Source organism: Puma concolor, chromosome D2, assembly GCF_028749965.1.
Source record: "Puma concolor isolate L17-30 chromosome D2, mPumCon1.1.hap2, whole genome shotgun sequence".
Classification (NCBI taxonomy): domain Eukaryota; kingdom Metazoa; phylum Chordata; class Mammalia; order Carnivora; family Felidae; genus Puma; species Puma concolor.
The window spans coordinates 20,582,642-20,600,006 of NC_141677.1; the positions used below are offsets into that span (position 1 = coordinate 20,582,642).

General features: G+C 38.6%; 1 protein-coding gene across 4 annotated transcripts in view; it reads right to left on the reverse strand.

The window, feature by feature from the left end:
• IPMK (inositol polyphosphate multikinase) overlaps positions 1-16,949 on the reverse strand; it is a 68,020-nt gene extending 51,071 nt beyond the window's left edge. Inside the window, exons 1-3 of one of the 4 annotated variants that reach the window (XM_086679741.1) lie at positions 16,439-16,533; positions 4,800-4,919; positions 3,070-3,155 (exon numbers count right to left, since the gene is read on the reverse strand). In XM_086679741.1, the coding sequence (XP_086535867.1) occupies positions 3,070-3,155; positions 4,800-4,869 (156 nt within the window). In that variant the 5' untranslated portion in view covers positions 4,870-4,919; positions 16,439-16,533. Of the gene's footprint in view, positions 1-3,060; positions 3,156-4,799; positions 4,920-16,438 lie in introns of all 4 variants that reach the window. The other 3 variants (XM_086679740.1, XM_086679742.1, XM_086679739.1) reach the window with 3 other exon arrangements.
• Positions 16,950-17,365: the final 416 nt, after the last annotated feature.

Sequence of the window (17,365 nt, forward strand, 5' to 3'; positions counted from 1 at the left end):
GCCAAAGGAATTTTGAAGAAGAAGACCAAAGCAGGAGGCATCACAATCCCAGACTTTAGCCTCTACTACAAAGCTGTCATCATCAAGACAGCATGGTATTGGCACAAAAACAGACACATAGACCAATGGAATAGAATAGAAACCCCAGAACTAGACCCACAAACGTATGGCCAACTCATCTTTGACAAAGCAGGAAAGAACATCCAATGGAAAAAAGACAGTCTCTTTAACAAATGGTGCTGGGAGAACTGGACAGCAACATGCAGAAGGTTGAAACTAGACCACTTTCTCACACCATTCACAAAAATAAACTCAAAATGGATAAAGGACCTGAATGTGAGACAGGAAACCATCAAAACCTTAGAGGAGAAAGCAGGAAAAGACCTCTCTGACCTCAGCCACAGCAATCTCTTACTTGACACATCCCCAAAGGTAAGGGAATTAAAAGCAAAAGTGAATTACTGGGACCTTATGAAGATAAAAAGCTTCTGCACAGCAAAGGAAACAACCAACAAAACTAAAAGGCAACCAACGGAATGGGAAAAGATATTTGCAAATGACCTATCAGACAAAGGGCTAGTATCCAAAATCTATAAAGAGCTCACCAAACTCCACACCCGAAAAACAATAACCCAGTGAAGAAATGGGCAGAAAACAAGAATAGACACTTCTCTAAAGACATCCAGATGGCCAACAGGCACATGAAAAGATGTTCAACGTCGCTCCTCATCAGGGAAATACAAATCAAAACCACACTCAGGTAGCACCTCACGCCAGTTAGAGTGGCCAAAATGAACAAATCAGGAGACTATAGATGCTGGAGAGGATGTGGAGAAACGGGAACTCTCTTGCACTGTTGGTGGGAATGCAAATTGGTGCAGCCGCTCTGGAAAGCAGTGTGGAGGTTCCAAAGAAAATTAAAAATAGACCTACCCTATGACCCAGCAATAGCAATGCTAGGAATTTATCCAAGGGATACAGGAGTACTGATGCATAGGGGCACTTGTACCCCATTGTTCATAGCGGCACTCTCAACAATAGCCAAATTATGGAAAGAGCCTAAATGTCCATCAACTGATGAATGGATAAAGAAATTGTGGTTTATATACACAATGGAATACTACGTGGCAATGAGAAAGAATGAAATATGGCCTTTTGTAGCAACGTGGATGGAACTGGAGAGTGTGATGCTAAGTGAAATAAGCCATACAGAGAAAGACAGATACCATATGGTTTCACTCTTGTGTGGATCCTGAGAAACTTAACAGGAACCCATGGGGGAGGGGAAGGAAAAAAAAAAAAAAAAGAGGTTAGAGTGGGAGAGAGCCAAAGCATAAGAGACTGTTAAAAACTGAGAACAAACTGAGGGTTGATGGGGGGTGGGAGGGAGGAGAGGGTGGGTGGTGGGTATTGAGGAGGGCACCTTTTGGGATGAGCACTGGGTGTTGTATGGAAACCAATTTGACAATAAATTTCATATATTAAAAAAAAATAAATAAAATTAAAAAAAAATTGGAAACACGTACTCAAACAAATACTTTTACAGGAACGTTCACAGCAATACGATTTACGAAAGCCAAAAGATGAAAACAACCCAAATATCCATCAATGGGTGAATGGATAAACAAAATGTGGCATTAAGTAAAATTGAGTATTACTCAGCCATAAAAGGGAACAAAATACTAATGCATACTATAATGTGAATGAACTTTAAAAACATTATGCTGGGGTGTCTGGATGGCCCGGTCTCTTGAGCATCAGACTCTTGATTTCACCTCATGTCATGATCTCAAGGTCGTGAGATTAAGCCTCATGTCAGACTCCATGCTGGCCATGGATCCCGCTTAAGATTCTCTCTCTCTCTCTCTCTCTCTCTCTCTCTCTCTCTCTCTTCCTCTGCCCCTCACCTGCTTGTGTGCACACGGTCTCTCAAAAAAAAAAAAAAAAAAAAAGTTATGCTAAACGAAACCCAGACACATATTTTATAATTCCATTTATATAAAATATCCTAAATACTAAGTCCATAAAAAACGGATTAGTGGTTGCCAGAGAAGGCTTAACATGTACAGGGTTTTCTTTTCTGTGATGAAAATGTTTTGTAATTAGACAGAGGTGGTGGCTGAAAAAATTGTGAATGCACTAAAAAGTATTTCCAGTCATAGAGTTAAGTCGATGTTAAGTATGCCCTTTTCCCCCTCCCTCACTTAGGAGATTCACAATGCACATTAGCACATTTAAGATTCTAAAAAATTCTGTAGTGAAAATAAAAACACTTATTTAAACTCAGCATTTCTGAGAAATACAAATAGTCCCTCAGTTAAGTGTTTTTTAAAATGTAGGTCAAAACTCCATTAATTGAAATCAATCTAGTGGATCAGAATAAGGATCTTTAAAAAATGAAGTAGAGTAGGGGTGCCTAGGTGGCTCAGTCTGTTAAGCGTCCGACTTTGGCTCTGGTCATGATCCCATGGTTCGTGGGTTCGAGCCCCGCGTTGGGCTCTGTGCTGACAGTTTGGAGCCTGGAGCCTGCTTCAGATTCGGGGTCTCCCTCTTTCTCTCTCTGCCCCTCCCCTGCTCATGCTCTGTCTCCCTCTCTCTCAAATATGGATAATAAAACCTTTAAAAAAAATTTAAAAAAAAGAAAAAGAAAAAATGAAGTAGAGTAGAAAATACAAGACTGTATCAGTAAAGACAAGCATTTTGCTTCTTGAAGATTTTGTTTCAGTGACATATACAATATACCAGGACATGCTGTTAAATGTATTTCTTTTTTTTTTTTTTAATATTTATTAAATATTGTGAGAGAGAAAGAAAGCATGCATGAGGGAGAGGAGCAGAAAGAAAGGTAGAGAGAGAATCCCTAGCAGGCTGCAAGCTATCAGCGCAGAACCCAATGTGGGGCTCAATCCTACGAACTGTGAGGTCATGACCTGAGCCAAAATCAAGAGTCAGATGCTTAACTGACTGAGCCACCCAGGCACTGCTGTCAAATGTATTTCTTACCGAGTCATCATCAGAAAACTATGAAAAACTCTTTGAATACAACAAAACAAATCTTACCTCACTTACCATATTATAGAATTCCAGCTCTCTTGGACCCCTGGGAGGTGGCTGTAACTGTTTCAAAACTGTGCCATCCGGATGTTGCAGGATACCTATAGAACAAAATTTAGGTATTTTTTAATGCTTTGATAACAGTATACCTTGCATCACAGAATAGATGTGTTCCTAAAGTTACAGATAAATCACATTCATAAAAATCAAGGGGTCTGTCTTCCTTATTTCAGAAATTTTAACATTTAACCGATACATTTCAGTGCTTGTTATATGCAAAGCACCAGAACACAAATTCCAAATATTATGGTTTTATTGTCTCCAACTACTACTCCCCTTAGAGAACCTCTCAAAAATTCTAATAAATAGAATATATTCCTAAATTTTTATAGAAATTCTTCAGTAACAGTCTTTCTGGGAGATGTTAATTTATAGTTAAGAAGTTAAAAGCAGTAGCATAAATTGATTATACTCTTGTAAACAGAAAAAAAAAACACGTTAAATGTGGAACTACATGAAGGTTCTATTGTGTAACTTTTTAAAGTTTCTCTTGTTATAAGAAAGCAACTAAAATCTTTTCCTGATTCAGATGTACAATGCACAGATAGTATGAAGCCACCAAGCCACTGGGAAAAGTGGGGGCTGAAATCAGACACCAAGCCGGGAGCAGGAAGGGACAACTTTTCTTTCTTTTTTTTTTTTTTTTTTTTTTTTTAAATTTTTTTTTTCAACGTTTATTTATTTTTTGGGACAGAGAGAGACAGAGCATGAACGGGGGAGGGGCAGAGAGAGAGGGAGACACAGAATCGGAAACAGGCTCCAGGCTCTGAGCCATCAGCCCAGAGCCTGACGCGGGGCTCAAACTCACGGACCGCGAGATCGTGACCTGGCTGAAGTCGGACGCTTAACCGACTGCGCCACCCAGGCGCCCCGAAGGGACAACTTTTCATAACCAGCTCGCTCAAAGGAGCAGCCCTTACCTAAAGTCATCACATATGTACCAGCACTGGCCCTGTCTCTACACCATGAAGAATCATTCCCAAATGTATACGTTAAACTCTTAAATTTTCAAATACTAAGATTTCACAAAATCATGCCTGTTAAAACACAATAGGGCTCAAATAACCTATTTATTTTGAGAAAATATACCACTTAGGCTTCTATTTCTTTTGGCAAGTCAGGAATTTTGAATCATTACAAAAATACAGAATTTAATCAACAGAAGCAGAAAATCTGAAGAAGTACAGTTATCAAGTTTATTTAACACCTAGATATAGAATAGAAGAAAGGTAAATATTCAGCCATATGTTAAGACTGGTTGGTAAGTAGTTGAAAGATTTTGGGAATTTAAGGAGTAATCTAATATAACTAAAAATTACTGAAGAGAAATTCTGTTCCTGAAGTTTGGGATGTTGAACAAAAAAGGCCTGCATTCCCTTAGCAATAAGATATTTTCTACGGGCTAATGAGGAGTGGTAGAGGCAAAGAAGCCCTGATGAACTAAATTCCACAGGGTCAGAGAATGGAGCATTCATATATGGGGAGTGAACCATGCTGCTTCCCTACCTTGGGCCAGGGACCTACTCTAGATACAGGTGAACCTACCATTAGGCAAATACATTTTATCAGGCAAACAGAAATCAGCTAGACTGTAGACAACAGTGTGGTGTAGCAAAGTGGTTTAGAGACAATAGTCCTCTAACACAAAAACAGACTACTTGGTTCAACAATTCAACACTACTCACTCTGCAACACATGCCCTCCAAGTTTTTTAAAGAAAGTAGCTGTGGAGGGGAAAATGGTAGCTCCAGACATTGCAGAATCCAAAAGTAAACCAAAACAGCCAAATCACTCCAGCTGAAAAACTGTCAAGATACAAAAGAAAGCATCTTGGAAGCCTGGGTCAATAACAGATTAACTGGTAAAAATGTCCATACTACCCAAAGCAATCTACAGATTTAATGCAATTTCTATCAAAATAACATTTTTTACAGAACTAAAATAAAGAATTCCAAAATTTGTATGAAGCCACAATAGCCAAAGCTGAATAGCCAAAGCAATCTTGAAAAAGAAGAAACCAAGAGGTATCACAATCCCAAGTTTCAAGATATATTATAAAGCTGTCATAATCAAAACAGGATGGTACTTGCACAAAAACAGACACATAGATCAATAGAACAAAACAGAAAACCCAGAAATAGGCCCATGATTATATGGTCAAAGAAGGAAAGAATATACAATGGAGAAGAAGTCTCTTTAACAAATGGTGCTGGGAAAACTGGACAGCAACATGCAATAGAATGAAACTGGACCACTTTCTTACACCATACACAAAAATAAACTCAAAATGGACTAAAGAGCTAAATGTGGGACCTGAAACCATAAAAATCCTAGCACAGGCAGTAATTTCGCTGATATTGGCTGTAGCAACTTCTCTCTAGATATGGAAACAAAGGAAAGGCAAAGGAAACAAAGGCAGAAATAAACTATTGGGACTACATCAAAATAAAAAGCTTGTGCACAGTGAAGGAAACAACCAACAAAACTAAAAGACAAGCTAATGAATGGGAGAAGATATTTGCAAATGATATAGCCAGTAAAGGATTAGTATCTAAAATACATAAAGAACACACACAACTGAACATCCAAAAAACAAATAATCCAATTAAAAATTGGGCAGAAATTATGAACAGACATTTCTCCAAAGACATGTAGATGGACAGGAGACACATGAAAAGATGCCCAACGTCACTAATCATTAGGGAAATGCAAATCAAAACCACAATGAGGTATCACTTTGCACCTGTCAGAATGGCTAATATCAAAAATACAAGAAGCAAGTGTTGGTGAGGATGTGGAAAAAAGGGACACTTCTGCACTGTTGGTGGGAATGTAAACTGATGTAGCCACTGTGGAAAACAGGATGTAGTTTCCTCAAAAAGTTAAAAAAAAAAAAAATTACCAGGGGCGCCTGGGTGGCTCAGTTGGTTAAAAATCCAACTTTGGCTCAGGGTATGATCTCACAGTTTGTGAATTTGAGCCCCACATGGTGCTCTCTGCTGTCAGGGCAGAGCCCATGTTGGATCCTCTGTTCTCTCTCTGCCCCTACCCCACTCACGCACTCTCTCAAAAATAAATAAACATTTAAAAAAATATAGAATTACCATATGATCCAGTTCCACTAATGGGCATAAATACCCCCAAAATACAGCAACACTAATTTGTAAAGATATATACACCGCTACATTTGTTGCAGTGTTATTTATAACAGCCAAATAATGGAAGCAACCCAAATGTTCACTGACAGATGAATGGATAAAAAAAAATGTGGTATACACACACACACACACACACACACACAGGAATATTACTCAGTAATAAAAAAGAATGAAATGTTGCCATTTGCAACAACACAGATCAAGCAGAAGAGTGTAATGCTAAGCAAAATAAGTCAGTCAGAGAAAGACAATTACCATATTATTTCACTCATATGCAGAATTTAAGAAAAAAAAACAAAAAGACAAGCAAATAGATGGGGAGTAAATACACTTGTAATTGATCCAGGGATCAAAATTCACAAGGGAAATTAAAACACACTTTTTTTTTTTTAATTTTTTTTTTCAACGTTTTTAATTTTAATTTTATTTTTGGGACAGAGAGAGACAGAGCATGAACGGGGGAGGGGCAGAGAGAGAGGGAGACACAGAATCGGAAACAGGCTCCAGGCTCCGAGCCATCAGCCCAGAGCCTGACGCGGGGCTCGAACTCACGGACCGCGAGATCGTGACCTGGCTGAAGTCGGACGCTTAACCGACTGCGCCACCCAGGCGCCCCAAAAACACACTTTTGATGAAATGATAATTAAAACTAATGTGTGAAATGTACCTAAAATAGTACTTAGAAGAAAAATGTGTAGTTTTAAGTGCTTATATTAGAAAAGAAAAAAAAAAAAGATTCCAACTTATGATGCTAGAAAAAAATAGTAGTATATTAACCCCAAATAAATAGAGCCAAAAAAACAAAACAAAACAAAAACAAACAATGAAATAAGAATGGACAACAGAAAAAATTTAAGACTCTCAGAGGCACCTGGGTGGCTCAGTCAGTTAAGCTTCCAACTCTTGGTTTTGCCTCAGGTCATGATCTCACAGTTTCCTGAGTTCATAATATTAAATATCCTGAGACAACTGTAGGCCAAAATGAGGTGAACATTAAGTTCTATCAAACATTTACAGAAAAAAAGAATACCAATCTTATCAATTTCTTTTCAGAAAACAGAAAAGGAACAGTTCCCCACTAATTTTATGAAACCAGCATATTCTTTTTAAAAATCCCAACGAGGACTTAAAAGAAAATTGTAGACAATTATCTCAAATGAACAGTCACAGAAATCTTTAATGAAACATCAGTAAATCTAATTAATCCAGCAATATACATAGGATAATTTATCATGACCATGTGGACTTATTCCAGGAATGCAAAGTTGGTTTAAGTATTTCAAAATGAGGAAATATATTGATATTTTGGGTGAGACAGAATTCTCAATGAGAAAGAAAGGATATAAAAATATAGAACAGGTGAAGGTAAAGAACAATCCTGTGGTATTAGGTTTGAATTATAGGTATTTAAGTATGATCTCAAAATTTTAAAAATATGAAATTATGTACCTTTTAGTCCAATCTGCCAAAAGGACAAACAGCAACCACACCAAAGGAACAATGACTACACCTGGTGCCCATAGTTTGGTTTTTAAAAAATTTTTTTTTAACATTTATTTTTATTTTTATTTTTGAGACAGAGAGAGACAGAGCATGAATGGGGGGAGGGCCAGAGAGAGAGGGAGACACAGAATCTGAAGCAGGCTCCAGGCTCTGAGCTGTCAGCACAGAGCCTGATGCGGGGCTCGAACTCACGGACCGTGAGATCGTGACCTGAGCGAAGTCGGACGCTCAACCGACTGAGCCACCCAGGTGCCCCAATAGTTTGGTTTTTAAATACCATTTATCCCTAAAGGAATCAAGTTCTTGAAAAAAAATTAGCTCATTCCAGGCCTGGAACAGAGAAAGTACATGATGAACAAAGAACAATTTTTTATGCCAGAAAGTGAGAAAATGCTTTAAAAGAAAAATGGGAAATGTTGAAAAGACCCAGGAGCCAGCTTAAAGAAGCTTCCACTGCGCAAATTTGGGACAATCTGGGCATCAAAATAAGCAGTAACAATAATGGATAAGATCCATCTATCAAAGTTTCCAAAATCCATTAGTCTATCCTTATAATGAAAGAAAGCAAGAGAGAGAAAAGAGAAACCTACAATTCCCTAAAGAAGAATGCAACTAAACAAATCTAAGAGGAATGACAGAGTTAGAAAATTACCATTTTGCAACTACCATATAGTAGTGAGTTGGTCAAATACTGTCAATGGATGCTTATGATGTTGGGTGAAAACTGATGAGGAACAGGATTTGAACAGTCTCAGTCTCTTTATTCCTTTCAAATTACTTAATTACAATAGGAAAAATGAAAACTTTACAGTGGAAAATCCGGCAGATATCACCTAACCAGGTGATCAAAGTCACAACACCAGTAATGAAAGTAACATTCTGTGCTTTATGATATGCTTCAAGAACTCAAAATAACTAATACAGTATTCTGACCAAAATGCCTTAATCTGAATCTAATCATGAAGAATTAGGCAAACTTAAAGAATATTACAAAAAGCCATGGATATACTCTTCATATATTTCAGTTATGAAAAAAACATAAAGAAAAAACTGAAAACCTGCTCCAAATGACAGGCAACTAAAGAGTCCTAATAACTAAATGCAATCTGTAGTCTTAGATGGGGGAAAATTGCTACAAAGAATATTATAGAAAAAATACCAAAAACCTAAAGTTAAATATTCTCAGTTTGATCATTTTACCATGGTTAGGTAAGAAAATGTTCTCATTTTTAGGACAGACTTAATTATTTAGAGAAAAGAGGTCCTGATGTCTGCAATTTAATCCTAAATGGTTCTGCAAAATCATTATCAAATACAGAGAGTGATAAAGCATATGTGGCAAAATATTAATAGGTAAACCTAGATAAATGGTATACATTAGTTGATTGTACCATTCTTGCAACTTTTAAGTAAGTTAAAAATTTTTCCAAAATAAAATAAAAATTCTTTAAAAGGCAGTACAATTTACAGTAGCATCAAATACTTAGGGAAAATCTAATGAATGCTGTGTAAGATCTCTACACTGAAAACTATGACTAAGAGAAATTTAAGAAGGCCTAAATAAATGGAGATATACCATATTCACGTATTAAAGACTCAGTATTATAAAGAAACCAATTTTCACCCAAGCAACCTACAGACTCAAAGCAGACATAAAACCTTACCTTTTCTCGGGAAAAATGACAAGTTGATTTAAATTTTATATGGAAATGCAAAGGACCAGAAACTGTCAAGACAATCTTGAAAAAGAAAATGGGATGTAATCAAGATTCAATACCTCACTGAATTAAGACAATGATATATTACTTCTAGGATAAACAAATAAATCAATGAAAATAAATAAAAGTCCAAAAACAAATCCAGGAAACCTGATTGAAAAAACTGGGGTATATGCACAATGGAGTACAGCAGAGATGTAAAAGTGGATGAGGAAGCACTCTATGAACTGATACTACTGATTTCTAAGACATACTAAGTTTAAAATGTGAAGTGCAAAACAGTATATATAGCATACTACTTTTTGTGTCAGAAAGAAAAATGTGAAAATTTATACATATCTGCTTATTTTTGCAATAAGTAACTTAGAAAGGATAAATCAGAAAACAATGACATACCTACAAGGGATGCTAAGAAATGGGTGGAGTGACAGAGAATAGAGTGACACTGTTTTTAAAAAATTTTTTTGAACATTTATATTTATTTTTGAGAGAGAGAGAGAGTGTGTGTGTGTGTACATGCTAGCAAGTGGAAGAGGGGCAGAGATAGGGAGACAGATGATCAGAACCAGTCCTCACTGCGAGTGCAGACCCCAATGTGGGGTTTGAACTCACAAACTGGGAAATCATGACCTGAGCCAAAATCAAGAGTCAGCCGCTTAAATGACTGAGCCACTCAGGCTCCCCTGGAGTGACACTTCTGATAGACCTTTCTGTAAACCTTTTGAAAGCATGTTCATTTTACAAGCATTCAAAAAATACATAACTAAATAAAAAATGAAGGGAAGGAACTGAATTTAAACAGAAACAAATAAATCCAACTGTATTTCAAATAAATAATATTACCTTAAAGAAGGGGTAAAAATAACCAAAAAACAAAACAAAACAAAAACAACAAAACCCTAATCCAAAAAACTTTTACAGAGTTTCCAACCACACACCCTTGGTAAAAGGGAACTTCATTTTGAATTCTTTATTCTAGGTTTGTTTTCTACAGTAGGGTGTGTATAGAAATTCTGAAAATTATAGGATCAAGCAAAAGAACAACAACAACAGGAAAACCCAAAAAACCCACAAAAAACATTAACAATGTTGGGAGCCAGAGTTCTCACTGAGGAAGATGGGAAATATAAATTTAGAATAAGGAAAGGAAAGGAAAGGAAAGGAAAGGAAAGGAAAGGAAAGGAAAGGAAAGTAAAAGGAAAAGGAAGAACTCTGTGAAGTTGGAATGACATCAGAAGTATTAGTAGGAAATTAGAATTTCTTAAATATTTACACATTCTTTTCAGTTACGTTTACTGAAAAGGCCAGGAAGCAGTAACACAACAATGGCACCCAGATCTTGGTTTCCAAATACAATTTCCCACTGAAAATGAACCAGGGCCCCTAAGAGAAATTGCTAGTTCTAGAACTGGGAAGGGAAAAGTAGGAGATGAGTCTAAAATAACTTGTGACATAAAGAAAGGAAGTGCTCCCACTAACCAAATATGGAACAATTTGAACAGCAAAATAAATACGTTCTATAAAGGGTCATGACACTTTATAAAATAAGAATCCATGGGTCCAAACTGACAGTATAAATGACAGGGGAACCTGGGTGGCTCAGTCGGTTAAGTGTCCAACGCTTGATTTCAGTTCAGGTCATGATTTCACAGTTCATGAAATCCAGACCTATGCTGGGCTTTGCACTCAGAGCACAGAGCCTGCTTGGTTGGGATTCTCTCTCTCCCTCTTTCTCCCTGCACCCCTAACTCCTTCCACGTGAGCCCTCTCTCTCAAGATAGTAAATAAACTTAGAAAAAAAAGGACATATATATATAGGAGTAAAGGGAGGGCTATTTCTCAGACTGCTGTTAAAATAGGAGTGATAGAATTGGGAAGAAAAAAAACCACAATTTTTCAACTCTCAGAGTAAAGATTGCTTCAGGCAAGAATCATCCATAAATGCCAAATCTAGGGCTAGAATATGATGAAGATCTGGATATATCATGATCTCAAAGTGTCTCTTCACAAACAGCTTATTAGTTGCAAAGGGAAAAATATTAACCATACTGGAGAAGCCAGACCACAACTGGACAGGATGATCAAAATTAATATTACTAATAATGGGCAGATGCACACTATGAGCCCCCAGATGTGATACCTTAAGGAGAACACACTTGTATAATGTTCAAATCAGAAATGCATCACCTGAATCTCATCCTGACAACCCATCAGAAATTCAAATTAAAGAACATTTCATAAAATAACTAGCCTGTACTCACAAAGAATGACAATGTCATAAAAGACAAAGGCTGAGGAATTGTTATAAATTAAAGGAGTCTAAGAGACAGGACAACTAAATGCAATAAATGATCTTGAACTAAATCCTGGACTGAGAAAAACAAATACGATAGATGTGATAAAAGGCATTGGAACAGTTGCCAAAATTAGATTACGGACTACAGATAACAAATTAGATAAAACGCTGTATCACTGTTAAATTTCCCATATTTGATACATGCTATGGTTACAGAAATACACACTGAAGTATACTCCTAGAAAACACACACTGTTATCCAAAGGATACAAAAATACTGATTCAAAGGGGCACATGCACCCCAATGTTTGTAGCATCACCATCAACAATAGCCACATTATGGAAAGAGCCCAAGTGTCCATCAACTGATGAATGGATAAAGATGTGGTATCTACATACAATGGAATACTACTCAGTGATCAAAAAGAATGAAATCTTGCCATTTGCAAAAGCATGGATGGAACTACAGTGTATTATGCAAAGCTAAATAGATCAGTCAGAGAAAGATTTCACTCATATGTGGCATTTAAGAAACAAAACAGATGAACATAGGGGAAGGGAAATAAAAACAAGATAAAAACAGAGAGAGCCACAAGAGACTTAAATACAGAGAACAAACTGAGGGTTGCTGGATGGGTGTTAGGTGGAGAGATGGGCTAAACGAGTGATGGGCATTAAGGAGGACACTTACTGGGATGAGCACTGGTGTTCTATGTAAGCGATGAATAACTAAATTCTACTCCTGAAACCATTACCACACTATATGTTAACTAGCTTGGATTTAAATAAAATTTAAAAAAAGAAATAAAAACAAAAAACAAAAATAAAGAAAATACACACTGAAGTACTGCTGTGTAAAAGGGGCAAGATATATGCAACCTATTCTCAAATAGTTCCCCAAAATAATGGGCATAAAGAGAGAAATTCCACAAAATGTTAAGTTCTCTGTATTGTTCTTGCAACTTTTCTGTAAGTCTGAAAGTATTTTAAGTCAATTAGTTTCAGAGCATATCTAATAAAATAGACCATAAACCAAAATAAATAACATCATTTTAAATTCTTCTTTTACCTATAGACTACCTCATTTCTATATCCTTAGTTGGATCAAGAAACAAATACCAGATTTCAAATATTTGTTTGAAAGTTTAAGGACCTTTGAAAGAAATTAATGGTACATGTTATATGTCAAAACAAAATGAAGATTTATGCTAACTTTGGTGAGCTCTGGGAGTTTAAATTGATCGCATTTACGCTTTTGTGAAACCTCCCTATAGAAAATGTTGCACGATGTGTAACATACACTATACTCTAATGTACAAAATGCTTAACACATTATTTATAATAGCAAAAATATAGTGAAAATATAAATATCCACCACTAGAGGAATAGTTAAATTATGATATACTGTAGAACACAATAGTTTTCTAAAAGAATGAAGTATATTATATATAAGCATATAATGAAGTGTATTTTAAAAGAATGAAGTGTATTATAAGTATAAAAATATGGATATACTACATAATACAGAATGAAAACAAAAAGTTGCTGATACATGTTTTCGTACAAAAAATCAGAGTTGTATTAATGTTCTTATGTATGTGCCCAGAAACAAAAACCTCAAAGGATATAGGAGGAATAGTTACCAGTGACTACCTCTGGAAGATGGAGAGGAGGGGAAAGGGTACAATTATGTTGTTTGAATCTTTTTCCGAAAAGATCATGTACTCCTTTAACAATTAAAACACACACACACACACACACACACACACACACGCACACAACTTTGTATTGTTAGAAATGACTGAAATGTTCTTCAATGAAATATGATTCATGAAATCTTATTTCATCGAAAAATATAAAATATAACTGATAACAAAACTATAACATATTCTTATTACTCAACTGTAACAAAATCTATTTTTGTGTTCAAGTGCCTTTGTGCAATTGGTTCCATGTTCTTAATTTTTAATTTAACAAAGCCAACAACTCCTTTTTGGAAATAGGTTTATCAATCCTAAACTGATAAACCTTTACTTAATGACAGTAACAAAAATTTTAAAAAGCAAAACAAATATCCACACAATGTCTTTAAGAAAGTTTATTCTGAGAATTTCAGTTGACAGCCAAACTGAAGTATGATCTACACAACGTACTTTACAACTATTTATGATTTATGATAGTAGAGAGACACTCTTGAACTTTGAATTACTATCTTGTTATCCATTTTATGAACAGGGAAGATTATCATCCTCAGGTGTCCTTCCACTAACAATATATGTTAGGTTGTGTACATAATTGACAATTAAATACAACAAAATATTTATTAGGTTGTTAGTACAGTATGTTTGAAGCTACCCCTCGTCAAGAGAACCTTACAAAATTGAAAAAAAAAAAGCTTATTTTACATTGAATGCAACAATAAATAAAATTAACAACTATTTAGAATCTCAACTACTTTAATTAGGTAATTTGGGTGACAAATTAACTCAGCCACTGCTTTGAAAGGTGGCTTAAAGTCACATTTAGAGTACATTTGTAATTAGTGAACAGGCAACAGGCTCACTATTACATACTTTGATAAGCAATGGTTACAATCTCAAATGACAATCACCATTGAGACTGTGTTTATGTTGGGATTTTTTGTTTATCCATATACTCTGTTGCACATGAGCCGATCTCTAGGGACCCTTAGGGAAACAATTATTTTTTTCAGCTTCTAAAATATTATTAGGAATATTATCATTACAATTCATTAAAATAAATCAATAAGTATGCAATATAAACCTATTAACACTAATTCCATAATTACTCTCAAACTCTCATTACCAGAAGAGACACACACAAGAATGCATTGTTTCCTTCCATTTAGGCTAAGCATCTTGAGAACTGTATTTGTTTCCTTACCTGTGTGTACTAAAAAAAAAAACAACTGTCATTTTTCACCCTTTCAACATTTCCCAATTCTTTTTAAAGTCTTATTTTATTTTTATTTTTTTATATTTTATCTTAGAGAGAGAGGAAAAGGGAGGGGAGGGGAGGGGAGAGGGAGAGAGAAAATCTTAAGCAGGCTCCTCACTCAGCAAAGAGTCCAACACTGGCCTCATCCCACCGCCCTGGGATCATGCCCTGAGCAGAAACCAAGAGATGCTCAAACAGACTGAGCCACCCAGTCACCCCTCAACATTTCTCAATTTAATCTCTAATACAAGACTATGAGGATAAACATATTTGGTCTCTAACTTCAAGGAACGCACAATTCAGTGGGGAGAAAGGCATGCAATCTACAGGATATGATCATTAATGCTTAACTTTCTACAAGAGAAAAGAAAGGTTAGGTAAAGATAAAAGCAGGAAGAAATGTTGCTCTTTGAGAAATAACATACATACATTCAAAAGAGTACTCATCCATTTTCAAATACCCTTGTTGAGTTGTTAATCTGTAAGAACAATACACAGTGGAAAAATACAGTGCTGAGGCAGGAACCTTGGTTTCCCAATTCTAACACACGGTAGCTTGTGTGCCTTCAGGCTTGTCACATACCAGGGTTGGTCTCAGTTATCTCATCTAAAAAGGTCAGTATTATCTTACCAGCCTAAACCCGAATCATTTTACTAGCATAAACCAAAGTATCTAGTGGTTTCCAAGTCTAAGACCCCCACTACTCACATTCTCATATATCAGATTCCCCAAGTAATCATGGCACAGAGTACCAGTGTGAGTAAGCTAGGTGAATTATGGTTCCTAAATTGAACTTTTACATCACCAAGAGAATAAACTATGATAGGTCCTGTATTGTACTTCGAATGTGGTAGGCTCACAAAATGCGTTACACAGGCCATGACATAGTCTTAAAAAGATAATCGAGAATAACTGAATGTCTATAACTGTGTACCATTCTAGTACTACAGCAGGGTTTATTTCCTACCCTGAATTCGAGTTTCTGCACTACCGGAACCACGCCTCCTGAGAACCAGGGGATAGCAGAAAAACCTCTCAGCGGGGCAGGGAGAAAGATCCTGGGTAAGTCAAGACAAGCGTTCCCCAACAGTCAGTCAGTCAGTCAGTCAGTCAGTCAGTCAATCAATCAATTAATGAAATAAGCCATATATTTTTTCTTGCCCTCAATGAATCAATGAAATGAACCCTGTATTTTTTCTTTCCCTCCAGCTATGCAGCTGCACAAAGAGAAGCACCAGATTAGCATCATCTGCATTTCATTCCTTTTCTTGTGCAATAGCTACCCGCCTATAATAAACAGACCTTGTGCGCAGGGGAGAATCTACTTCCCCGTCCAGTGAAAATGAAGTTCCTTTTTTTTTTTTTTTCCACTAACAACGCCGTCTCCAACCAACATCCACCCTCCTGAAGAGACCAGGCACTCCTCTCCCCGCCACCTCCTGCCGCTAGCCTGACGCCCCCAACCCTAGAAATCGCCCACCTTTCGAGCCCTTGCTGCAAGGGTCGCGAGGAGAGCTCTGGGTGACAGCGGAAGAAGCCGGCGGCGGGGGGGGGGGGGGGGGGGGGCGGGTAGTTGATCGCCCAGACCGCAGGGAGTCCAGCCCTGCCGGTGAGCGCCAAGCTGCCTCTGCCGGCCGGGGGTTCGCGGAGGCGGAAGGGGAGCGGCGAGCCCCGCGCTACCCACACTTACCCACTTTGTCCTTTCCGTACATGTGCCCGGCCACCTGATGCGAGAGGGGCACGCAACCATTGAGGAAGCGGAGCCTGCCGCCTGCCGGCTTCGGGATGCCCTCGGGGGGGGGCTCGCTCACGGGTGGGGTCCGCATTTCTGGGGGGCCAGGAGCCTCGAGTCGGAGGGGGGATGGCGGCTCCGTTGCCATAACAGAGCAGAAGCTGTAGCTGCAGCAAGAGCAGGAAAAAAATAGGGCGGAGGGAGGGGGAGCCGGAGAACCCGGGGGTCTCTCAGGCTTGGCCGCGAGGAGGCCCGGGGGTTCCCGCGGCTGGTGCCCGTTGAGGCCCGGGAAGGGGGCCCATGACGCCGCGGAGGCGCAGGCGCTCCCCTGCCCAACTCTCGGCGGAGCGCAGCTCCTGACTCCCGCTGCTCTGCAGCTGCGGCCACAGTTACCGCCGCAGCCCTGGAGACGGAACCGAGACGAGGAGAGGTGGCGGCGGCGCCCCGCGCTCCCAGGGGCCCTGACGGCGACGGCGGCCCCACCTCCCGCGCTCCCGCCCCCTCCCGCCGTCCTCCAGTCCCCTCAGCTGCCGCGCGCGTCAGCGCCGCCTGCACAGCCGCCGCAGCCGCGAGCTTCCGACTGCGCGACCCGCGGCTGCCGCTGCTACTGAGCATGCCCAGAGGCTGCCCGACGGGACCCCCCGCAGCGGGGCGGGAGCTCGGCGCCGCCCGGGAGAGCTGATGGATACCGGGTGGGGCGAGCGCGTTCCAGGTCTTTCTCACACCCACTCCTCAGCTGGCGTTACAATGCCAGCGGAGCTGTTGTACCTTCATTCATTCAGTGGGAGTTTCAGCGCTTATTGGGGTCCAGCTCAAGACGCCAGAGGCTCCCAATGATGAAGAGCAATCAGTCAAGTGTTGAGAGTTGGGAGGTAGTAGTTGTGC